At 40.1% G+C, this 20165-nt stretch overlaps 1 protein-coding gene across 4 annotated transcripts in view; it reads left to right on the top strand.

Moving 5' to 3' along the window:
- OSBPL3 (oxysterol binding protein like 3) overlaps positions 1-20165 on the top strand; it is a 203989-nt gene that overhangs the window by 162104 nt on the left and 21720 nt on the right. For all 4 annotated transcript variants that reach the window (XM_081244980.1, XM_081244977.1, XM_081244979.1 and 1 more), the window contains 4 exons: positions 1367-1501; positions 2354-2447; positions 6006-6256; positions 9892-10029. In XM_081244980.1, the coding sequence (XP_081101106.1) occupies positions 1367-1501; positions 2354-2447; positions 6006-6256; positions 9892-10029 (618 nt within the window). The remainder of the gene's footprint in view (positions 1-1366; positions 1502-2353; positions 2448-6005; positions 6257-9891; positions 10030-20165) is intronic.

The raw sequence follows: 20165 nt of genomic DNA, 5'->3' as shown, positions 1-20165 counted from the left end.
TGGCTAGAAGAGAAAGGGATACACATTTAAATGTGTTCCTGAAGTAAACATTCCATAAAGAGACCATTTGACCTTTATTAATTATGAACATCTGCTGGGGCCCTCCTGTTGTAGCATCTCCGTTTTATGAGGCTGAGGAGTGTGTCCTGAACTCATAAAACTTCTGGGAAAGACATAATATGCGTTAACTTTCGTTTCCCAAATTATTCTGTGACTCATTTATCAAATACATAAGGATATATAAGCAGCTCCTCTATCAGCCCCGTGAGAAATGTGAGCTGTCAGGAAGTTCAGGTGACAGTCTTCTCTGATTCAAAGGAATCAAATCATGTCGTCCTCAGTATGTTCTCGTTCCTCAAGGTCTAGTTAGGCATCACCTCTTCTGTGAAGCCCTCCCCGACCAAAGTCCCCCTAATAGAACCAACCTCTCCTTCCTGTCCGCTTCTGTAGTGCTTTCTGTTCCATAGTCTTGGGCTCACGTGTGTTGGATGTGTCCTCTACACCACTTACTCGGGCCAAAAACCTTGTCTTATTCATCATCCTATCCCGCCATGACTGGCACAATGCAGTTGCTCAATTTCTTGAGTTAAATTGAATTTTCACTTGCAAATAGCATACAAAACATATTCCCAAAGTATTTAGGTCCTTTCCAAAGGAAAAGTCCAGACTCAGTGACTGAGGGCCAGCAAGAGGAGAAAATCCCAATATTCTATTGTGTTGTTTGCAGAGAGGGTGGAAAGGGGATTGGGGACTTCCTTCCCTTGCAGCCAGTGTGGTTGGAGAGAGACAGACAAAGAGAATTTATCTCATTCATCCATGAATAATGAATGATCTACCACCAGGGGCACTTCTGGACCGAAACACACTGTTTGTTTGTCAAGGGATGCCTCATGAGCAGCACACAGGCCTCTGCGAGAGAATTGAGGCAGAAGAAAGCTGTGTTGCTCTGAACCAGCCATGCAAGCACATGCATTGAGTACAATTCAGAGGAAATTTTAGGATGAAAAGAAACATCCTGCAGTGGTAGAGAATAAGAGGATATGATTCAGAGAGTGTTGGAATTTTTCCCGTCTTAAGTGGAAGAAAAACTGACCTGCACAGTCTTTTTTTGCTTTGAGGTTTGTTGTGTGTGCCTTAGCTGTGATAATGCCTGTAAACAAGGTGCCCATTTGGGGGAGATCTAGGCTTTTCACCGTGTTTTGTGTGAAGTTTGCTTCTCCTCAACTTTGAACCTGCCCTCTGCTTTGAGCTGCTTGTTTGCCTGGGCCTGTGACCATGTGTATTGTGCAGCAAAATCAGTTGTTTATTTTGCTTCTCTTGAGACTGTTTCTAAATATATGCATTTTTGGTTTTGTGTTTCAAATAGGAAAACTCCAGAGATGACAATCGAACTCTGGTCCATCAGCTTTCCAACGAAAGCAGGCTCTCCATCACTGACTCTCTTTCAGAGTTTTTTGATGCACAGGAAGTTCTGTTGTCTCCAAGCTCTTCAGAAAATGAGGTTTGACCACTGTTTTCAGTTAGGTGCCTCCAAATCTCTTGCTGCTTTACCCATTCAGTAAATACCCATATTTAGAAACACTAAACTCAATGTCTCCTTTTTATCATTACATTCTGAGGATCTTCTTATAACTCATACCTCAAAAAGCATAAAAAGATATAAGATCTTAGGGAAAAAAGATTATGAAAGTAGGTGTTGGGCACATCCTGGTTTCTGTTACTTGATTCGTTATACCTTTTTTCAATTATAGGTTAATGATTTTGACTATTAGCTGTTTGATAATGTATTATTTCCACTACAGGGTCAGAAGTTAGCACCTTGTATATTTTCTCATCATTGAATTTGCTCTATAGTAATTTATAATATAATTATGGTTATTATAGTTATTATAATATGGTTGTTATAATTAATTTACAATTATGTTCTGAGTGTGAGTACTGATCATTTTACCCCTTCGGTATAGAAATACTAATATTTTTTATCTATTAATTTCCATAGAAGATACTTTTATTCACAAATAGTTAAAAGACAATTTGTAACTCTTTCTAGTCAAACGCTAACAAATTCTGAAAAAGCAGTCTGAATTAATAAGAATTTTTATAATAACTAAAATCTGGGGTTTACATGTGTTTTCCTTGTGAGAATGAATCAAGAATGTATAAGAATTTTAATAACATATTTTCTGTGAACAACCCCTAGGCAGATTGGTGTATGGGCCTTTATGAAAACAGCATCCAAAATCATTTCTATAGGTTTATAATGTGTGGTCTAAAATATTTGATCATTTGAAGTAGAGGCTTTATGAAATCTGGCTTGTCTACTCTAATGTATATTATTTCTTCTTTCCCATAGATTTCTGAAGATGATTCATATGTCAGTGACATAAGTGACAACCTTTCCTTAGATAATCTCAGTAATGATTTAGATAATGAGAGACAGACTTTGGGTAAGATTTAAATTGCTTGACCTCTGAGTGTTTGGATCTTTACAGAATACTAGTAAGCATACATAGGGTACCTGCTGCAAACAGAGAACTTAGCAAGTTCTACATCAGAAACTTAAGACATGGTCCCCACCCTCAAAGTTTTATAATCTAGGTGGAACATGGCACTCACATGTGAAAAATTTATTCATTCAAATACATTTGTTGGCTAGTGCAAATTTCTATTTTATAAAGTAAGGTTATACCAATTATCATATAAATATCAAAAATTAATACTACAGATGTTCCTTATTTGGTTCAACATTCTCTCTGCAAACATATTAGAATATAGCTTTTTTCCTTTAGGTTTCTAGTGGTTTTTATAGTTTAGGAATTCAATAGCACTTATAATGTAAAAGGTCTGCTCTAAGCGGTAATTTAGCTTCCAATTCTTCAAGATAACACATTTGAGAGTAACAAATTGCTCCGCCTGTGGTGGTAGGGCTTAAGGTACCCTGAGATGTCCCTTTATTACTGGTTGATCCCAAGACTGAAAATGATGCCCAGGAAATGTTAGTTGGAACCGTGGCGGGTACCTGGAATGTCTGCTATCTCCAAACAGCTCTGATTTAGGCGTTCAGTAAGCAGACTGAAGCCTGTTTAGGAAGATGACCTATCCTTAAGAAGAATCTGCCCATTGGACAGGTCTCTGTATGAGTCCTGCAGCATCAAATACTCCCAGTCTTGGTACTCAGCATGCTTGAGGTCTCTAGATTTATCTATGCCAAAACACCACATATTTTTATATCAACATGGAAGACAAGGACCATGTCAGTTCCTTTTTGATGTATCAGTGCTTGCCAGCTCAGTACGTATGTGAAATACGATGATGATGAGTTGTTATCTGAATGTCAAAGAGCCTACTCTTTGGGGGACTACAAAAAAGGCAGGTAAATTTACTGTTCTCTGAAAGAGTATCCTTTCAGCATCACACCTGCTAGAAGTCAGAAGCTCATTATGCTCTGTATCTTCCTTGAATTGTTTCTGGAGAGATTAATCCTTTGGTGGAAAAGCCTGAGAACCAGTGATTTAAAGGCAAAAAAGAGTAATATAGGAGCAAGTTCATGCACTCCTTGTCTTTGTAGAAAAATAAGGAGGCGAATTGAAAGAGAAATGAGGAGGCATCACTTATTCCCTTGGTAAACAACACACACACACATACTAAATGGGAACTCTCATTGTGGATGAAGAATACGAACAAATGCTGAAGTCCTCCTTCTGTTTGAGGCCTTAGGGAGGGGGCCAAGAGGAACAGAGGTATAGAGGTTCAGAGGTCGAAGTTGGGAACAGAGGACTTGTCCCCGAACCTAAGACCACAGCTGTGCTGAGTTGACACCAGCCAGGAAAAGCATATAAGAGGTGAAGGCTGGTTCTCTCTATCTTCTTCCACAGCCATTTTGCTAGATTACTGACCAACATTTTCTTAGCTTGAACAAACACTGGGCCAAGCCTAGCTTTTTTCTTTGGCAGTATTTGGAAGATTAGATTTCTGCACATCAGTACTCTACTGAAAAGATTGTATGTAGAAATAAACTTTGCATCTTAGGACACAGTATTGCCTACAGAAAGAAATAGGATTTATCCAGGTCTTGATAAATTACCACACTAGAATTTCTCTGAGCCCTTAGTAAATGGTAGGTATTTAGAATGTTTCCTATTAATTTACCCCCCCCACCCAAATCAGTAGGCACATAATAGGATCTGTCACTGTGATAGGTGCTGTGTGGAGGTTCAGTGGTTAGGAATATAGATTCAAGGACCAGATTTCCTCGGTTAACTCCAGCCCTGCCACTCACTGGTTATGTGTTCTAGGGCAAGTTACTTAATTTCTCTGTGCCTCAGTTTCTTCATCTGTAAAATGGGGACAATAATTCTGTTTATCTCAAGAGGTTGTTGCAAAGGATAAGTGAGATAATATATGTAAAATTCTTGAAAGGCTGTCACAAAGTAAAAGCTATGTATGTATTAGTCATTATTAGTAGTAGTAGTATAATATTCTTTCAAAATTTAGTGTAATCAAAGAAAGTATTTTGAGATTACATGGAATGCTGTTTTTAAAGACTGTCATCATTTGCAGCTATTTACTTGATTTTTGCCCGTGTTGAGCAATTAAAACAAATTCAGAATTTAATTGGTTGCTTAGATTAACATGAGACTTCAAAGTATGACCTCACTTTCATATTCTCCTGTTCATCAAAGCAACCTCATTATTCAGAGTGATTGGCTTTATAATAAAATACCCCTTTCTCATATGTTGACGTAATGCAAAAGATTTCATTTGAAAATAGGCTATGTTGGGGTGGGAAAAGAATTCCAGAGCATGAGGTAATGGAAGTTGTCACAAAGGAAAAGATTGATAGGTGTAAGAACCTAAGATGTAAATGTTTCATTCATTAAAAAACTGCATAGACCAAATGTAAAGATAAATGTCAAATGGGGATTAAATTGTAAAACAAATACAAAAACAAAAGATTATGTCTGAATATATAAATAGGAAAGCGGACAATTCAGAAAAGAAGAAATGTTCATGAAAGCATTCCAGACACACTAGGAATTTTTTTAATGTAGGTTAAAACAAGGAGATAGCGCTGTCCACCTAACGATTTGCCAAGAATTCAGAACGAATGCTGACAAGCCTGGAATGGTCTCAGAACATGGACACTAGTATATGCTTGCTGATAAATGGGAAACTGATAACAGCCTTTTTGAAGAGCAGTATGATCATATGATTCCCACTTCTGTATATTCTAAGAAAATAATCAGATATAATTAAATATCTAAGAATATGAATATTCACTACTTTTTTTTAGCAAAACATTGAAACAAATCTAAAAGTCCAACAACAGATGAATGATTCAATAAATTATGGCTTAGCCATAGCATGGAATTGTTTTACAGTCATTAAAAATGATGTTTTAGAAGAATTTTGAATAGCATGGAAAAATATTTATGTTAACTGTTTAAGCAAAGCATTCAACTATACAAACATTGTCAGCTATATGGAGAAAACACTAAATGAAAATACTCCAAAATATAAATGGCTACTATTTCTGGGTAGTGGGATAACTGATGACTTTTGTTTCCTTTATAATTTTCCTATAATAAACACAATTGTTTTACCAGAATTGGAAATGATTTTTTTAAAAGACTTTAAAAGTTTTTATCAGAACTTGAAGTGCTTTTAAAAAGAGTGTAAAGAGTTTAAAAGTAAACTGCTCTGGGCATAGCAATCCAGTTTCCAGTTTTATTCTAAGTGCATATAAGCTATGAGGAACTACCCTTTGATTAGGAGTATGAAGACCTCCCCATGAATAAAGTCCGCGAGTTTTAGTGCTTATAATTTTTGGTACTTCATTTAGCTGCTCAGAATTCTTTTTATTTTCTGACTTCAGCCATAATCTGGATAACTGAGATTAATAGTATCATGGCGTAGTTGCTCAGTAAGGTGGATTTTTTTTTCCTTTTTAATAGTAAAATAAAATGAAAATCCTTATAAGGCAACCAGGCTTATTTCCCTTTCAGGGCCTATTCTCCAAAGTGGAGGGGAAGCCAAGTCCAAAAGGAGAACGTGCTTGCCAGCCCCGTGCCCCAAGTCCGGTAACGTCAGCTTGTGGAACATCCTGAGAACTAACATCGGGAAGGACCTGTCTAAGGTGGCCATGCCAGTGGAACTCAATGAGCCCCTCAACACTCTGCAGAGGCTGTGTGAGGAGCTGGAGTACAGTGAGCTCCTGGACAAGGCTGCCCAGACGCCCAGTGCCCTGGAGAGGATGGTGAGCACCACAGGCACGGTGGCCACTCACAGGACCCAGCAGAGCCAAGATGGGCACAGCCAGGGCTCCTGTCCCTCCGGTTCCCATCTGGATTGCCTGTCAGATAGGTTCATTTCCCAGCCACCTCCACTTCCCCTCCGTCTGGCTGTTTTCAGTCACCTGGTCAGGAATTGCCACTGGGCACGGCTTCCCTGTGACAGCTGCGGCCTGGGGGTAGTTCTGCTCTGTGGTTTCGGGCTTCCTCTTTCTCCAGAACCTTACATGGGATTGTTCTGATATTGCCTGGCTGGAAGACATGTCTTGAGGGCTGTCTGAGTATTTTACTACCCTGAGTGGATAGAACTTAATTTTTGGAGCTGGTTGTTTTGTTTTGTTTTGTTTTGTTTTGTTTCATCCAGGGTAAATTTCCCTTGAGAACGTTTTTGTTTATTTTTGGAATTGTCCTATCAGCCCCTAAATTTTTAGAAAATATCATTCACTCACAGGTTTCACATCAGAAAGATTCTTCTCCCCCCTGCGCTTCTTTTTTTTTTTGAATTAATTTTTATCAGTATAGTTGATCCCACATATACACTTCTTATTTTATAGAATAAGTTTTTTAAAAAAAACCTCATCCTAGAAAGATTAACCTTCTGTTTTCTACTCAGTATCAATTCTAATCAAGTGATGGGGCTTCTGATGTAGGGGTCTCCAAGTATTTCTCATCCTTCCCCTGTCTTGTGGGGATGGGGTTAGGGGTACCTTAGTGGCAAGACTGGCCAAATCAGCCCTTTCTGTGACTGTGGCTATTTGTTCTTCAAAACTGAGTGTCTCTTCCTCTTTTTGCCTCCTGGTATGTTACCTGCTCAACAGAAAGGTCATTGTTTGTGTGGGATGCTGGGACATGAGTGTCTTCCCGCCAAATGCAGCATCTCTGCCCTAGACATTTGCTGATTGGCTAAGTGGGACAGCACGCCCCCAGCCTCAGGGACCCAGCTATACATCACTGTCTCACTGTTGGAGGACGCCATTGTTTTCTAAATTGTACACATTCTGCAGTTTAAACCCTCATTAAAACTTCAATTTCTTCAGTGATTTGAGGATTAAGGGAAAATCTTAACTACTGGTTGAAAGAGACATCCCGTCTCATCCCATAGTGTCTCCTGGGACTTCTCCCATCAAAGAGATTTTCTTTGTTGATACTAATGATAATCAGAGTAGGAGAGAAAAACAAGCTGTTTATTTTTTGTCTTCTTTGTTACTCTTCCCCAGAGAATTTCTGTGAACAAAGGGAGGCAAATAGCTGCCAAGGCAAGTGTTAAAAGTTATCATTCGTGGACAGTACTTTTCTTTAAAGAAAGTGATTGGCTCTGAAGATGAAAGCATTCTTAAAAGGTGTTTCATTCTTGTAGCAATTTAGAGACCCTTAGGATGTCAGCTGATTGAGTGGTGTCATTGACCTTGAGAAGAAGTTTGAGGAAAGGCATCAGTACATTAGGAAGGGAAAGTTCAGGTAAGAATTGAGGATGAACCTAGCCCATGGATTGTGTTCACTGCTCTGAGTATGAAGGTTAGCTCTACCCCTGCAGAGATTCTCTCTCATATTGTCAGCCCACAAGGAGGATGCTTTGATTTGCCTGCTCCCTCCCTCCTTTCTCCCCCTACATCATGAATGATACCAGGTTCTTTTATAAATGTGTTATATGTTAAATTGTGAAGGTGATTCAGGGTTGATTCAGCATTCCATGTAGACGTGTGACCTTGCTGTTTATCAGGTAACAGACATCTGAGGAAGCAAAGAGAGGAACACATACCCAAGTTTCAAGAACAGACTGAATTGAGCACAGCAAATTGATCTTTATAGGCTCTCCAGCTGCTCTAGAGTGTTGTGAGGTGGTAAGGAGGGACCAGTTTTCAAAAGGCTGTTGAAAGTTATGTGACTGGTGAACATTTATGAAAGGCACACAGCTTTTTTTTTTCCAATCTAAGAAACTTCATGAAATGAGCTGAGAAGAGGAAATATTGAGATTATTCTTCTGTATTAGAAAGGAAAATTTGCTATTGCTACTTAGGTTTAATTTTTTGCCCTTGCCCCTCAAAAGACCAAAAAGGATACAGACACACCTCAGAGATATTGCGAATTTGGTTCTAGACCACTGCGATAAAGCAAATATTACAATAAAGTGGGTCACATGAATTTTTTGGTTTCCCAGTGCATATAAAATTTATGTTTACACTATACTATAGTCTATTAAGTGTACAATAGCATTATGTCTTAAAAAAACAAGGTATACACCTTAACTTAAAAAAATACTTTATTGGGGCTTCCCTGGTGGCGCAGTGGTTGAGAGTCCGCCTGCCGATGCAGGGGACATGGGTTCGTGCCCCGGTCCGGGAAGATCCCATGTGCCGTGGAGCGGCTGGGCCCGTGAACCATGGCCGCTGAGCCTGCACGTCCGGAGCCTGTGCTCCGCAACAGGAGAGGCCACAGCGGTGATAGGCCTGCATACCGGAAAAAAAAAAAAAAAAAAAACTTTATTGCTAAAAAATGCTAACCATCAATGCACCAGAGCCTTCATTGAGTGGTGGTAGTAACATCACTGATCACAGATCACCATAACAAGTATAATAATAATGAAAAAGTTTGAAATAATGTGAGAAGTATCAAAATGGGACACAGAGACATGAAGTGAGCAAATGCTCTTGGAAAAATGGTGCCAATAGACTTACTTGATGCAAGGTTGCCACAAACCTTCAATTTATTAAAAACGAAGTTTCTACAAAGCACAATAAAACGAGGTGTGCCTGTACTGTGGCTCTTTGGTGCCCTGAAAGGGGAACTGTGGAAAATGCTGAGACCCTCACAGCCAGGGCCATTAAAGGATTTTTCTCATTTCGTGTTCACCTATAGTTTTCCTTCCTTTTCCTTTTTGAGTTTTCATTTTTCCTCTCAGAAAAGCAGAACTTCTTAAAAGGCACTGTGCTCTGTTCCAGGCTCAGGAAATGACTCCCACAGATTTTCTTTGGTCAAAATGAGGGGGGTTTTTTGGTTTCTACAATATCAAATTGTGAATGATTAAACTTAGGGTGCTATTCCTGAATTTTTTTTTTATATTGGAGTAGCGTTGATTAGCAACGTTCTGTTAGTTTCAGGTGTCAGCAAAGTGATTCAGTTATACATATAACACATGTATCAATTCTTTTTTAAGTTCTTTTCCCATTTAGGTTATTACAGAGTATTGAGCAGAGTTCCCTGTGGCTTATTCCTGAATTTTGAGAGAAGTTTAGCTTTTTTCATACTCTTCGTCCCTCTCCTCCTCAAAAGCCTTAGCACGACCTCAGGATTCTCAGATAGTGGCTGGTTTAGAGGGACTGACTCACCATCTTGAAACCCTCTTCCCACTTGTAGGCATCAGACCAAATGGACAATCTGAAAAGGTCTGGTCCACTTCGTCCTGGGCCAAAATGAACACTATTTAAACCTACAACTTGAAACCAAAGTCGGTTTGGGTGTCTTTAAACCAGGGACAAATCTTTGGCTTTTTGAGATAAACTGTAAAGAGAGAAAGAGAGGTTTTATTTTGTTCATGTCTTTGTTCGTAAAAATAAATTTCTTGGTGATGGAGAAATAACCAGGTTCTCTCCGCTCTCGCTAGGTGTACGTGGCAGCCTTCGCCGTGTCCGCATATGCATCTAGCTACTTCCGCGCTGGGAGCAAGCCCTTTAATCCAGTTCTTGGAGAAACGTATGAGTGTATTCGTGAGGACAAGGGCTTCCAGTTTTTTTCAGAACAGGTGGGTATACACCCTTTTTGTTTGTTGGGAGAAGTTGCTTATGCCTCCCATTAAATGTGCTTTTGAAATATTTATATTCCACCTTTCACTGGCTTCAAAGCAACTGAGATAATTACAGTGCCTTTACACATAAAGAGAGGGATCAGTTTCCTTCTACTGAAACATCTCCGCCACACATGGGCATAAATGCGCTAGCCAGGCTGAGGCTTGTTTGGCCATATGCATCGTCAGAGCCCTTTCTGTTGAAAGTTGTAGTGGAGAGGGACTTTTTTTTTTGAATTTTATTTATTTTTTTATACAGCAGGTTGTTATTAGTCATCAATTTTATACACATCAGCGTATACATGTCAATCCCAATCACCTGCCCAGTTCAGCACACCACCATCCCCAACCCCCGCCGCTTTCCCCCCGTGGTGTCCATACATTGGTTGTATACATCTGTCTCTCAATTTCTGCCCTACAAACCGGTTCATCTGTACCATTTTTCTAGGTTCCACATATATGCGCTAATATACGATATTTGTTTTTCTCTTTCTGACTTACTTCACTCTCTATGACAGCCTCTAGATCCATCCACGTCTCTACAACTGACCCAATTTTGTTCCTTTTTATGGCTGAGTAATATTCCGTTGTATATATGTACCACATCTTCTTTATCCATTCGCCTGTCAATGGGCATTTATGTTGCTTCCATGACCTGGCTATTGTAAATAGTGCTGCAATGAACATTGGGGTGCATGTGTCTTTTTGAATTATGGTTTTCTCAGGGTATATGCCCAGTAGTGGGATTGCTGGATCATATGGTAGTTCTATTTTTAGTTTTTTAAGGAACCTCCATACTGTTCTCCATAGTGGCTGTACCAATTTACATTCCCACCAACAGTGCAAGAGGGTTCCCTTTTCTCCACACCCTCTCCAGCATTTGTTGTTTGTAGATTTTCTGATGATGCCCATTCTAACTGGTGTGAGGTGATACCTCATTGTAGTTTTGATTTGCATTTCTTTAATAATTAGTGATGTTGAGCAGCTTTTCATGTGCCTGTTGGCCATCTGTATGTGTTCTTTGTAGAAATGTCTATTTAGGTCTTCTGCCCATTTTTGGATTGGGTTGTTTTTTCTTTTGATACTGAGCTGCATGAGTTGCTTGTATGTTTTGGAGATTAATCCTTTGTCCGTTGATTCATTTGCAAATATTTCCTCCCCTTCTGAGGGTTGTCTTTTCGTCTTGTTTATGGTTTCCTTTGCTGTGCAAAAGCTTTGAAGTTTCATTAGGTCCCATTTGTTGATTTTTGTTTTTATTTCCATTATTCTAGGATGTGGATCAAAAAAGATCTTGATGTGATTTATGTCAAAGAGTGTTCTTCCTAAGTTTTCCTCTAAGAGTTTTATAGTGTCCAGTCTTACATTTAGGTCTCTAATCCATTTTGAGTTTATTTTTGTGTATGGTGTTAGGAAGTGTTCTAATTTCATTCTTTTACATGTAGCTGTCCAGTTTTCCCATCACCACTTATTGAAAAGACTGTCTTTTCTCTATTGTATATCCTTGCCTCCTTTGTCATAGATTAGTTGACCATAGGTGTGTGGCTTTATCTCTGGGCTTTCTATCTTGTTCCATTGTTCTATATTTCTGTTTTTATGCAAGTACCATATTGTCTTGATTACTGTAGCTTTGTAGTATAGTCTGAAGTCAGGGAGTCTAATTCCCCCAGCTCTGTTTTTTTTCCCTCAAGGCTGCTTTGGCTATTCGGGGTCTTTTGTGTCTCCATACAAATTTTAAGATTTTTTGTTCTAGTTCTGTAAAAAATGCCATTGGTAATTTGATAGGGATTGCATTGAATCTGTATATTGCTTTGGGTATTATAGTCATTTTCATAATATTGATTCTTCCAATCCAAGAACATGGCATATCTCTCCATATGTTGGTATCATCTTTAATTTCTTTCAGCAGTGTCTTACAGTTTTCTGCATACAGGTCTGTTGTCTCCCTAGATAGGTTTATTCCTAGGTATTTTATTCTTTTTGTTGCAATGATAAATGGGAGTGTTTCCTTAATTTCTCTTTCAGATTTTTCATCTTTAGTATATAGGAATGCTATATTAGAGGAAATGCTTGCAGTTTTTCACCATTGAGAATGATCTTTGATGTGGGTTTGTTGTATATGGCCTTTATTATGTTGAGGTAGGTTCCCTCTATGCCCACTTTCTGTAGAGTTTTTATCTATCATAAATGGGTGTTGAATTTTGTCAAAAGCTTTTTCTGCATCTATTGACATGATCATATGGTTTTTCTTCTTCAATTTATTGATACGGTGTATCACATTGATTGATTTGTGTATATTGTAGAATCCTTGCATCCCTGGGATAAATCCCCCTTGATCTTAGTGTATGATCCTTTTGATGTGTTGTTGGATTCTGTTTGCTAGTATTTTGCTGAGGATTTTTACATCTATATTCATCAGTGATATTGGTCTGTAATTTTCTTTTTTTGTAGTATCTTTGTCTGGTTTTGGTATCAGGGTGATGGTGGCCTCATAGAATGAGTTTGGGAGTGTTCCTTCCTCTGCAAATTTTTGGAGGAGTTTGAGAAGAATGGGTGTTAGCTCTTCTCTGAATGTTTGATAGAACATTAAGCCATCTGGTCCTGGACTTTTGTTAGCTGGAAGATTTTTAATCACAGTTTCAATTTCATTACTTGTAATTGGTCTGTTCATATTTTCTATTTCTTCCTGGTTCAGTCTTGGAAGGTTATACCTTTCTAAGAATTTGTCCATTTCTTCCAGATTGTCCATTTTATTGGCATAGAGTTGTTTGTAGTCATCTCTTAGGATGCTTTGTATTTCTGCGGTGTCTGTTGTAACTTCTCCTTTTTCATTTCTAATTTTATGGATTTGAGTCCTCTCCCTCTTTTTCTTGATGAGTCTGGCTAATGGTTTATGAATTCTGTTTATCTACTCAAAGAACCAGCTCTTAGTTTTATTGATCTTTGCTGTTGTTTTCTTTATTTCTATTTCATTTATTTCTGCTCTGATCTTTATGATTTCTTTCCTTCTGATAACTTTCGGTTTTGTTTGTTCTTCTTTCTCTAGTTCTTTTAGGTGTACGGTTAGATTGTTTATGTGAGATTTTTCTTGTTTCCTGAGGTAGGCTTGTATAGCTATAAGCTTCCCTGTTAGAACTGCTTTTGCTGCATCCCATAGGTTTTGGATCGTCGTGTTTTCATTGTCACTTTTCTCTAGGTATTTTTTGATTTCCTCTTTGGTTTCTTCAGTGATCTCTTGGTTATTTAGTAACGTATTGTGTAGCCTCCATGTGTTTGTGTTTTTTATGTTTTTTCCCCTGTAATTGATTTCTAATCTCATAGTGTTGTGGTCAGAAAAGATGCTTGATATGATTTCAGTGTTCTTAAATTTACTGAGGCTTGATTTGTGACCCAAGATATGATCTATCCTGGAGAATGTTCCATGCGCACTTGAGAAGAAAGTGTAATCTGCTGTTTTTGGATGGAATGTCCTATAAATATCAATTAAATCCATCTGGTCTACTGTGTCATTTAAAGCTTGTATTTCCTTATTCATTTTCTGTTTGGTTGATCTGTCAATTGGTGTTAAGTGAGGTGTTAAAGTCCCTCACTATTACTGTGTTACTGTCGATTTCCTCTTTTATAGCAGTTAGCAGTTGCCTTATGTATTGAGGTGCTCCTATGTTGGGTGCATGTACATTTATAATTTTTATATCTTCTTCTTGGATTGATCCCTTGATCATTATATAGTGTCCTTCCTTATCTCTTGTAACATTCGTTATGTTAAAGTCTATTTTGTCTGATATGAGTATTGCTACTCCCGCTTTCTTTTGATTTCCATTTGCATGGAATATATTTTTCTATCCCCTCACTTTCAGTCTGATTGTGTCCCTAGGTCTGAAGTGGGTCTCTTGTAGTCAGCATATATATGGGTCTTGTTTTTGTATCCATTCAGCAAGCCTGTGTCTTTTGGTTGGAGCATTTAATCCATTCACATTTAAGGTAATTATTGATATATATGTTACTATGACCATTTTCTTAATTGTTTTTGCTTTGTTTTTGTAGGTCCTTTTCTTCTCTTGTGTTTCACACTTAGAGAAGTTCCTTTAGCATTTGTTGTAGAGCTGGTTTTGTGGTGCTGAATTCTCTTAGCTTTTGCTTGTCTGTAAACCTTTTGATTTCTCCATGGAATCTGAATGAGATCCTTGCTGGGTAGAGTAATCTTGGTTGTAAGTTCTTCCCTTTCATCATTTAAGTATATCATGCCACTCCCTTCTGGCTTGTGTAGTTTCTGCTGAGAAATCAGCTGTTCACCTTATGGGAGTTCCCGTGTATGTTATTTGTCATTTTTCCCTTGCTGCTTTCAATAATTTTTGTTTGTCTTTAATTTTTGCCAGTTTGATTACCATGTGTCTCAGTGTGTTTCTCCTTGGATTTATCCTGTATGGGACTCTCTGCCCTTTCTGGACTTGGGTGGCTATTTCCTTTCCTATGTTAGGGAAGTTTTTGACTATAATCTCTTCAAATATTTTCTTGGGTCCTTTTTGTCTCTCTTCTCCTTCTGGGACCCCTATAATGCGAATGTTGTTGCATTTAATGTTGTCCCAGAGGTCTGTTAGGCTGTCTTCATTTCTTTTCATTCTTTTTTCTCTAATCTGTTCTGCAGCAGTGAATTCCACCATTCTGTCTTCCAGGTCACTTACTCGTTCTTCTGCCTCAGTTATTCTGCTGTTGATTCCTTCTAGTGTATTTTTCATTTCACTTATTGTATTGTTCATCTGTGTTTGTTTGTTCTTTAATTCTTCTAGGTCTTCGTTAAACATTTCTTGCATCTTCTCAATCTTGATCTCCCTTCTTTTTCTGAGGTCCTGGATCATCTTCACTATCCGTATTCTGATTTCTTTTTCTGGGAGGTTACCTGTCTCCACTTCATTTAGTTCTTTCTCTGGGGTTTTATGTTTTTCCTTCATCTGGTACATAGTCCTCTGCCTTCTCATCTTGTCTATCTTTCTGTGAATGAGGTTTTTTTTTTTTCCACCTTCTGCAGGATTGTATTTCTTCTTGCTTCTGCTGTCTGCCCTCTGATCAGTGAGGCTATGTAAGAGGCTTGTGCAAGTTTCCTCATGGGAGGGACTGGTAGTGGGTAGAGCTGGCTGTTGCTCTGGTGGGCAGAGCTTAGTAAACCTTTAATCCGCTTGACTGCTGATGGGTGGGGCTGGGTTCCCTCCCTGTTGGTTGTTTGGCCTGAGGCGACCCCAAACTGGAGCCTACCCGAGCTCTTTGGTGAGGCTGATGGGGGACTCTGGGAGGGCTCACGTCAAGGAGTATTTCCCAGAACTTCTGCTGCCAGTGTTCTTGTCCTTACGGTGAGACAGAGCCACCCCCACCTCTGCAGGAGACCCTCCAACACTAGCAGGTAGGTCTGGTCCAGTGTCCTATGGGGTCACTGCTCCTTCCCTTGGGTCCCGATGCTCACACTACTTTGTGTGTTCCCTCCAAGAGTGGAGTCTCTGTTTCTCCCAGTCCTGTCGAAGTCCTGCAGTCAAATCCCGCTAGCCTTCAACGTCTGATTCTCTAGGAATTCCTCCTCCCGTTGCCCGATCCCCAGGTTGGGAAGCCTGATGTGGGGCTCAGAACCTTCACTCCAGTGGGTGGATTTCTGTGGTATTAGTGTGTGGGGAGGGACTTTTAAAGCATGAAGCATTTGCCCAACTGCAACTTAGAGATTGGAAGTGTGCACCCTAGCTTGCTGAATCATCCTTTTAGAGCAGGAGCACCCCCATCAGGAGGGGCAGCACCAAGTAAACACATTATTCTTGATTTTGATTTAAGAGGAATCCTTCATTCGTGTTTTTATTCATTCCATCCATAAATATTTCTTGAGACGATACCACCTGCCTGTCACTGTTCCTGGTGCTGGGATACTGCAGTGGGTGGGAACTGGGGGCAGACAAGAACGCCTGTCCCTCATCCAGTGGATGGACATACCTTATGCTTACGCAGCTTGAGTTCCCTGAGGAAGTTCCACAAGACCCTTCCCACCTGAGTTAACAGAGAATAATATTCAAGTACAGTATCTCTGGAGTCAGCCAGCCTAGATTCAAATCTCAGCTCTCCCTCTCACTAGCACTTAGAGCACTTATACTTGAAGTATAAAGTGTTATATGAAGGTTTGTTGTCATTATTGACGTATGACAGCATGGTTTGCCCTAGTGGGATGTTGGGGACATCAAAAACCTCTGTCAGTAAGGAATTGTTTAGCTAAAATAGAGTGCATCCTGCCTGAAAATAAAGAGCATTTCTCTCCCATCTGGTTAAGGCAGCACCTGATTATGTCTACCCTCTGTATATCCCTAAATGTCAGCCTGGGAACATGAAACATCATTGATACATTTCTCGCCTCTCAATTCTTAGAAAACTGAGGAAGAAGGGATGGGTTGCTAAAACATTATTTTCCTTCTGTTATCTTGCTGCCTTCTTTATCAGTGGACTGGTATTATGGGAGTAGGAAGGGGAGGGTGGTGTGGCTGAGAGACTTATGAAGATGGTGGTTGTGTTAACTGTGAATTATGAGCACCATTCTCTGAAACTCAAAGGAAAATGACTATACAATAATCCCAAAGCACATTTTCAATCGCTTTCCAGTTAGCAGCTAAAACAAGAAATTAAACACTGATATTGGGGCGGTAGGGGATTAAATCAGTAGTTAAAGGGTAAGATAATCTGATTCAAATTCAACTGGGTTATTTAAATACTAAATCTAAAATGGAATGTGAATAAATGAAAATATAATTTGGTTACCATGGTATTACATGCACTCATGTGAAAAAACAAAGGCCAAAAATAGCTCCAAACTACAGCAGACGATCAGGACAGGATGAATAGGTAGAAGAAAAGAGTAGTAACGTGAGCTTGTGTAAAGCTGAGCTTCAATCCCACAAGCCCTTGATGGGGCAGGGCTGATTCAGGATCTGCATGTCGTTCCACTGTGGTGGCCGGGAGAGAGAAAGCAGAGCTCCTGGGCGCATGTGCACAGAGACAGAAAGAGCATTACACAAGTTAGTCTTTAGTTCCATGAAATGGATCTCAGGGAAATAAGCAAGAAAGAGGTCTGGTCTTTGTTAGTAGCATAGGGCGTGCTGGGTGTAATATGGACCTGCTTTAAAATCCTAACCCCGCCACTTTGTGTGTGGCCTTGTATGAGCTACTTAAACTTTCTGAAACTCAGTTGTTTCTTTATCTGTAAAATAGGAATGATCATGCTTAGCTCATAGGTTGCAGGAAGGCTAAGTGAAATAACACATTGATATATAAAGCACATTCAGTACCTGGTTATTGCTCTTATATTTAGAGGCAACTTTTAAAATGCTTTTTTTTTTTTTTTTTTTTTTGCGGTACGCGGGCCTCTCACTGTTGTGGCCTCCCCCGTTGCGGAGCACAGGCTCCAGACACGCAGGCTCAGTGGCCATGGCTCACGGGCCTAGCCGCTCCGCGGCATGTGGGATCTTCCTGGACTGGGGCACGAACCCATGCCCCCTGCATCGGCAGGCAGACTCTCAACCACTGCGCCACCAGGGAAGCCCTAAAATGCTTTTTAATACACAGTGTTAAGAACACTTAGAGGAGTGTTGAAATAAGATGTGCTATATCTACTGCACTGATTCAAGTGGTTTGAAGGTGGCATAATGTCACTGGTGAGTCTCTGACACAAAGCCAGCCATGAGGCACCCAGGAGTCCTCACAGCTGGCTTCACCATGGGGATACCACCAGTCCTGATCATGAGGGAGCCACTTCATCTGTCTTGAATTTAGCCTTATGGGCTAGATAGTTGATTCTTTAAATATACCTGAGAATGGATGAGCCTCTCAGGGACAGAATCACACTAGCTAAGGTTATAAGAGACATATGTAAACCAGAATGCTACTATATGCCTTTAGCATGAAAAGTAGACCTGCCATGGGGACCAGATGCCTTTGGTCAGCCTGACAGTGATGCTTTCCCCATAGACTACTTAGGAAGACAGAATTGTAGTCATCACGTAAGTGTACAGTGAGAAGGAGAGGTGGCTGTTTAATTCAGTGTGGCAGGCTGTCCACTGCCACAGAAGTGAAAAGGGTTTTGACCGGGGCCCTCCTTTCCCGGCCAGCAGGAGAAACATCAATTCAGCCTCCCCCACTCCCTCTCTCGCCCCTGTTGGTTATGCTGGCCTGGCGACCCGTTGTGCATGAAGGCTTTCTAATTTAACACATCTAAAGAGAGTGCCAGAGCATTTATTCTGTTTCATGCTGGTACCTGCCAGTCTGGCTCCTTCCGCTTCTGACCCAGGAGATGTTCTGTTACAGAGACAGCATGACTCTACCCTTGTCTATTAGGTGTAGGTGATGGACTTCCGCTTTCAGAATTTGGGGCTTCTTTGGTTTCTTGTATCTCTCTACAATAAGTAGAGCTTGCTGAATGATTAATGTAATAAACTGAACAGGACCCTGAATTAAGATTTTGGGGTGGAATTTCATTCTGAGGAGGACATTGATGGAAATCGTATCTCCAAGTGAAAGGACCTGGAAAGAAACAAAACTAACTCAGCTTTTCTACTGAGATTTCTAGACAGCAGAGTCAGGTGATTTGGAAAGTGATGTCTATCCCTTTCCTCCAAGCCCTTAGGTTTTGTGGCTTGTGGTTTTGGTGGGTATGGGGATGTTTGGAGTCGTCGGTGATTAAGGAAGTTGAAGTAAGTACTACTGCGCAGAGTTCAGCTATGTGGAAGCTTGCCCCCTTTACCTTGTATCTCATGTAGAAGACCCAAAAATGCAGGAGCAAAATGACTCGTGCAGTCAGAAACGAGAGAAAGCATTTGCTGTTCAAGTTTTCCTCCTAACAATTAACTAGTATTATGCTTGCAGGGTGCTTTATGCTTTTCAAACTTGTGCAGGCCCTTATTTGATCTTCACAATACCCCTGTGTGGCAAGTGGGGTGAGGATCAGTTACAGGTGAGGAAACTGATGCCTAGGCCCATCAGCACCTTCCAGTGGCCCTCAGCTGCACCCTCTGTTTCTATTCCAGCATCCTGTCTCCCTCACCTTTTTTTGGTGTCTCTTGTGTGGGTTTAGTGCTCAGAGCTGCCGGAGTCATCAGCTGCCGGAGTGAAAACAGCCTTTTGTACACTGTTCAGACTGGGGTTTTGCCTCTCATTGTCACATAAACCTTCCATCCTCCAAACTCACGTAGGACTTTGTTCTCAACTCCCATTGTGGGCTGGGCAGTGGCCTTTGTGAACAAGGAATATTCAGGAATCAATCATAAACATTCCCGTCATATGTGCTAACCTGTGACTGTTCCACCTTCTCAGGGGAGGAGTTTCCTTTTTTTCCAAGGGAATCCAGAAGGAAAGGACTTCTTTCCCTTGTCAGGGACCGAGGATCCTGCCGGTAGTTTCTTCTTCCTTGGTTCTCGGGCAGCCTGGGTGGAGCTTCATCAGGGACAGGACGGGTCAGAAAACTCATTCCAGTTTGCTTTGCTTCTTTGTTTTGTACCTTTGGGAACAAAAGTACAAAAGTTGGTGTCTATAAAGGATAAGCAGTTAAGCTATTGTCTAAAAGTGGCTTTTCCTAATTACCTGGAACTTCAGTTGTCAGGTCACTGTTCAAGCCCTTTTCACCATTTACCCACCCAGCCACTACTGTTGAGTTTCTGACAGAAAAGCTGAGCAGTTATTGAGTTACTAAAATGTAAGAGATTCAATTGAAGTCTTTTATCTTTTGCTTCATGGGTTCAGCCCTTCTTCCTTTTCTGTTACTCATCAGAACTCTGAACGAACATTATTCTTGGCTGGATTTAAAAATACCATACTTATCACTCCCCACCCCCACTGTTGCACACCCACATCACCCGTCTGAATAGTTCTTTCATGTACTAGTAGTCAGGGTTATTTACTTCTGATTAAAGTGGCAGCTTGTTTAAAGACATTATCAGGGGAAATTCAAGCTGTTCAAATAAAATAAGCAGTAAATCAATTGTAAGGTGACTAAACCAGTACTTCTGCATTTCTAGGTCAAGTCATTATTTAATGTAGTTTTTGGTTTTGTTTTGTTTTTTTTTAAGAAACCATGTATTTATCAA

Source organism: Mesoplodon bidens, assembly GCF_964165515.1.
Source record: "Mesoplodon bidens genome assembly, chromosome: 9".
Lineage (NCBI taxonomy): Eukaryota > Metazoa > Chordata > Mammalia > Artiodactyla > Ziphiidae > Mesoplodon > Mesoplodon bidens.
This window is presented reverse-complemented; position numbering and strand designations above follow the sequence as displayed.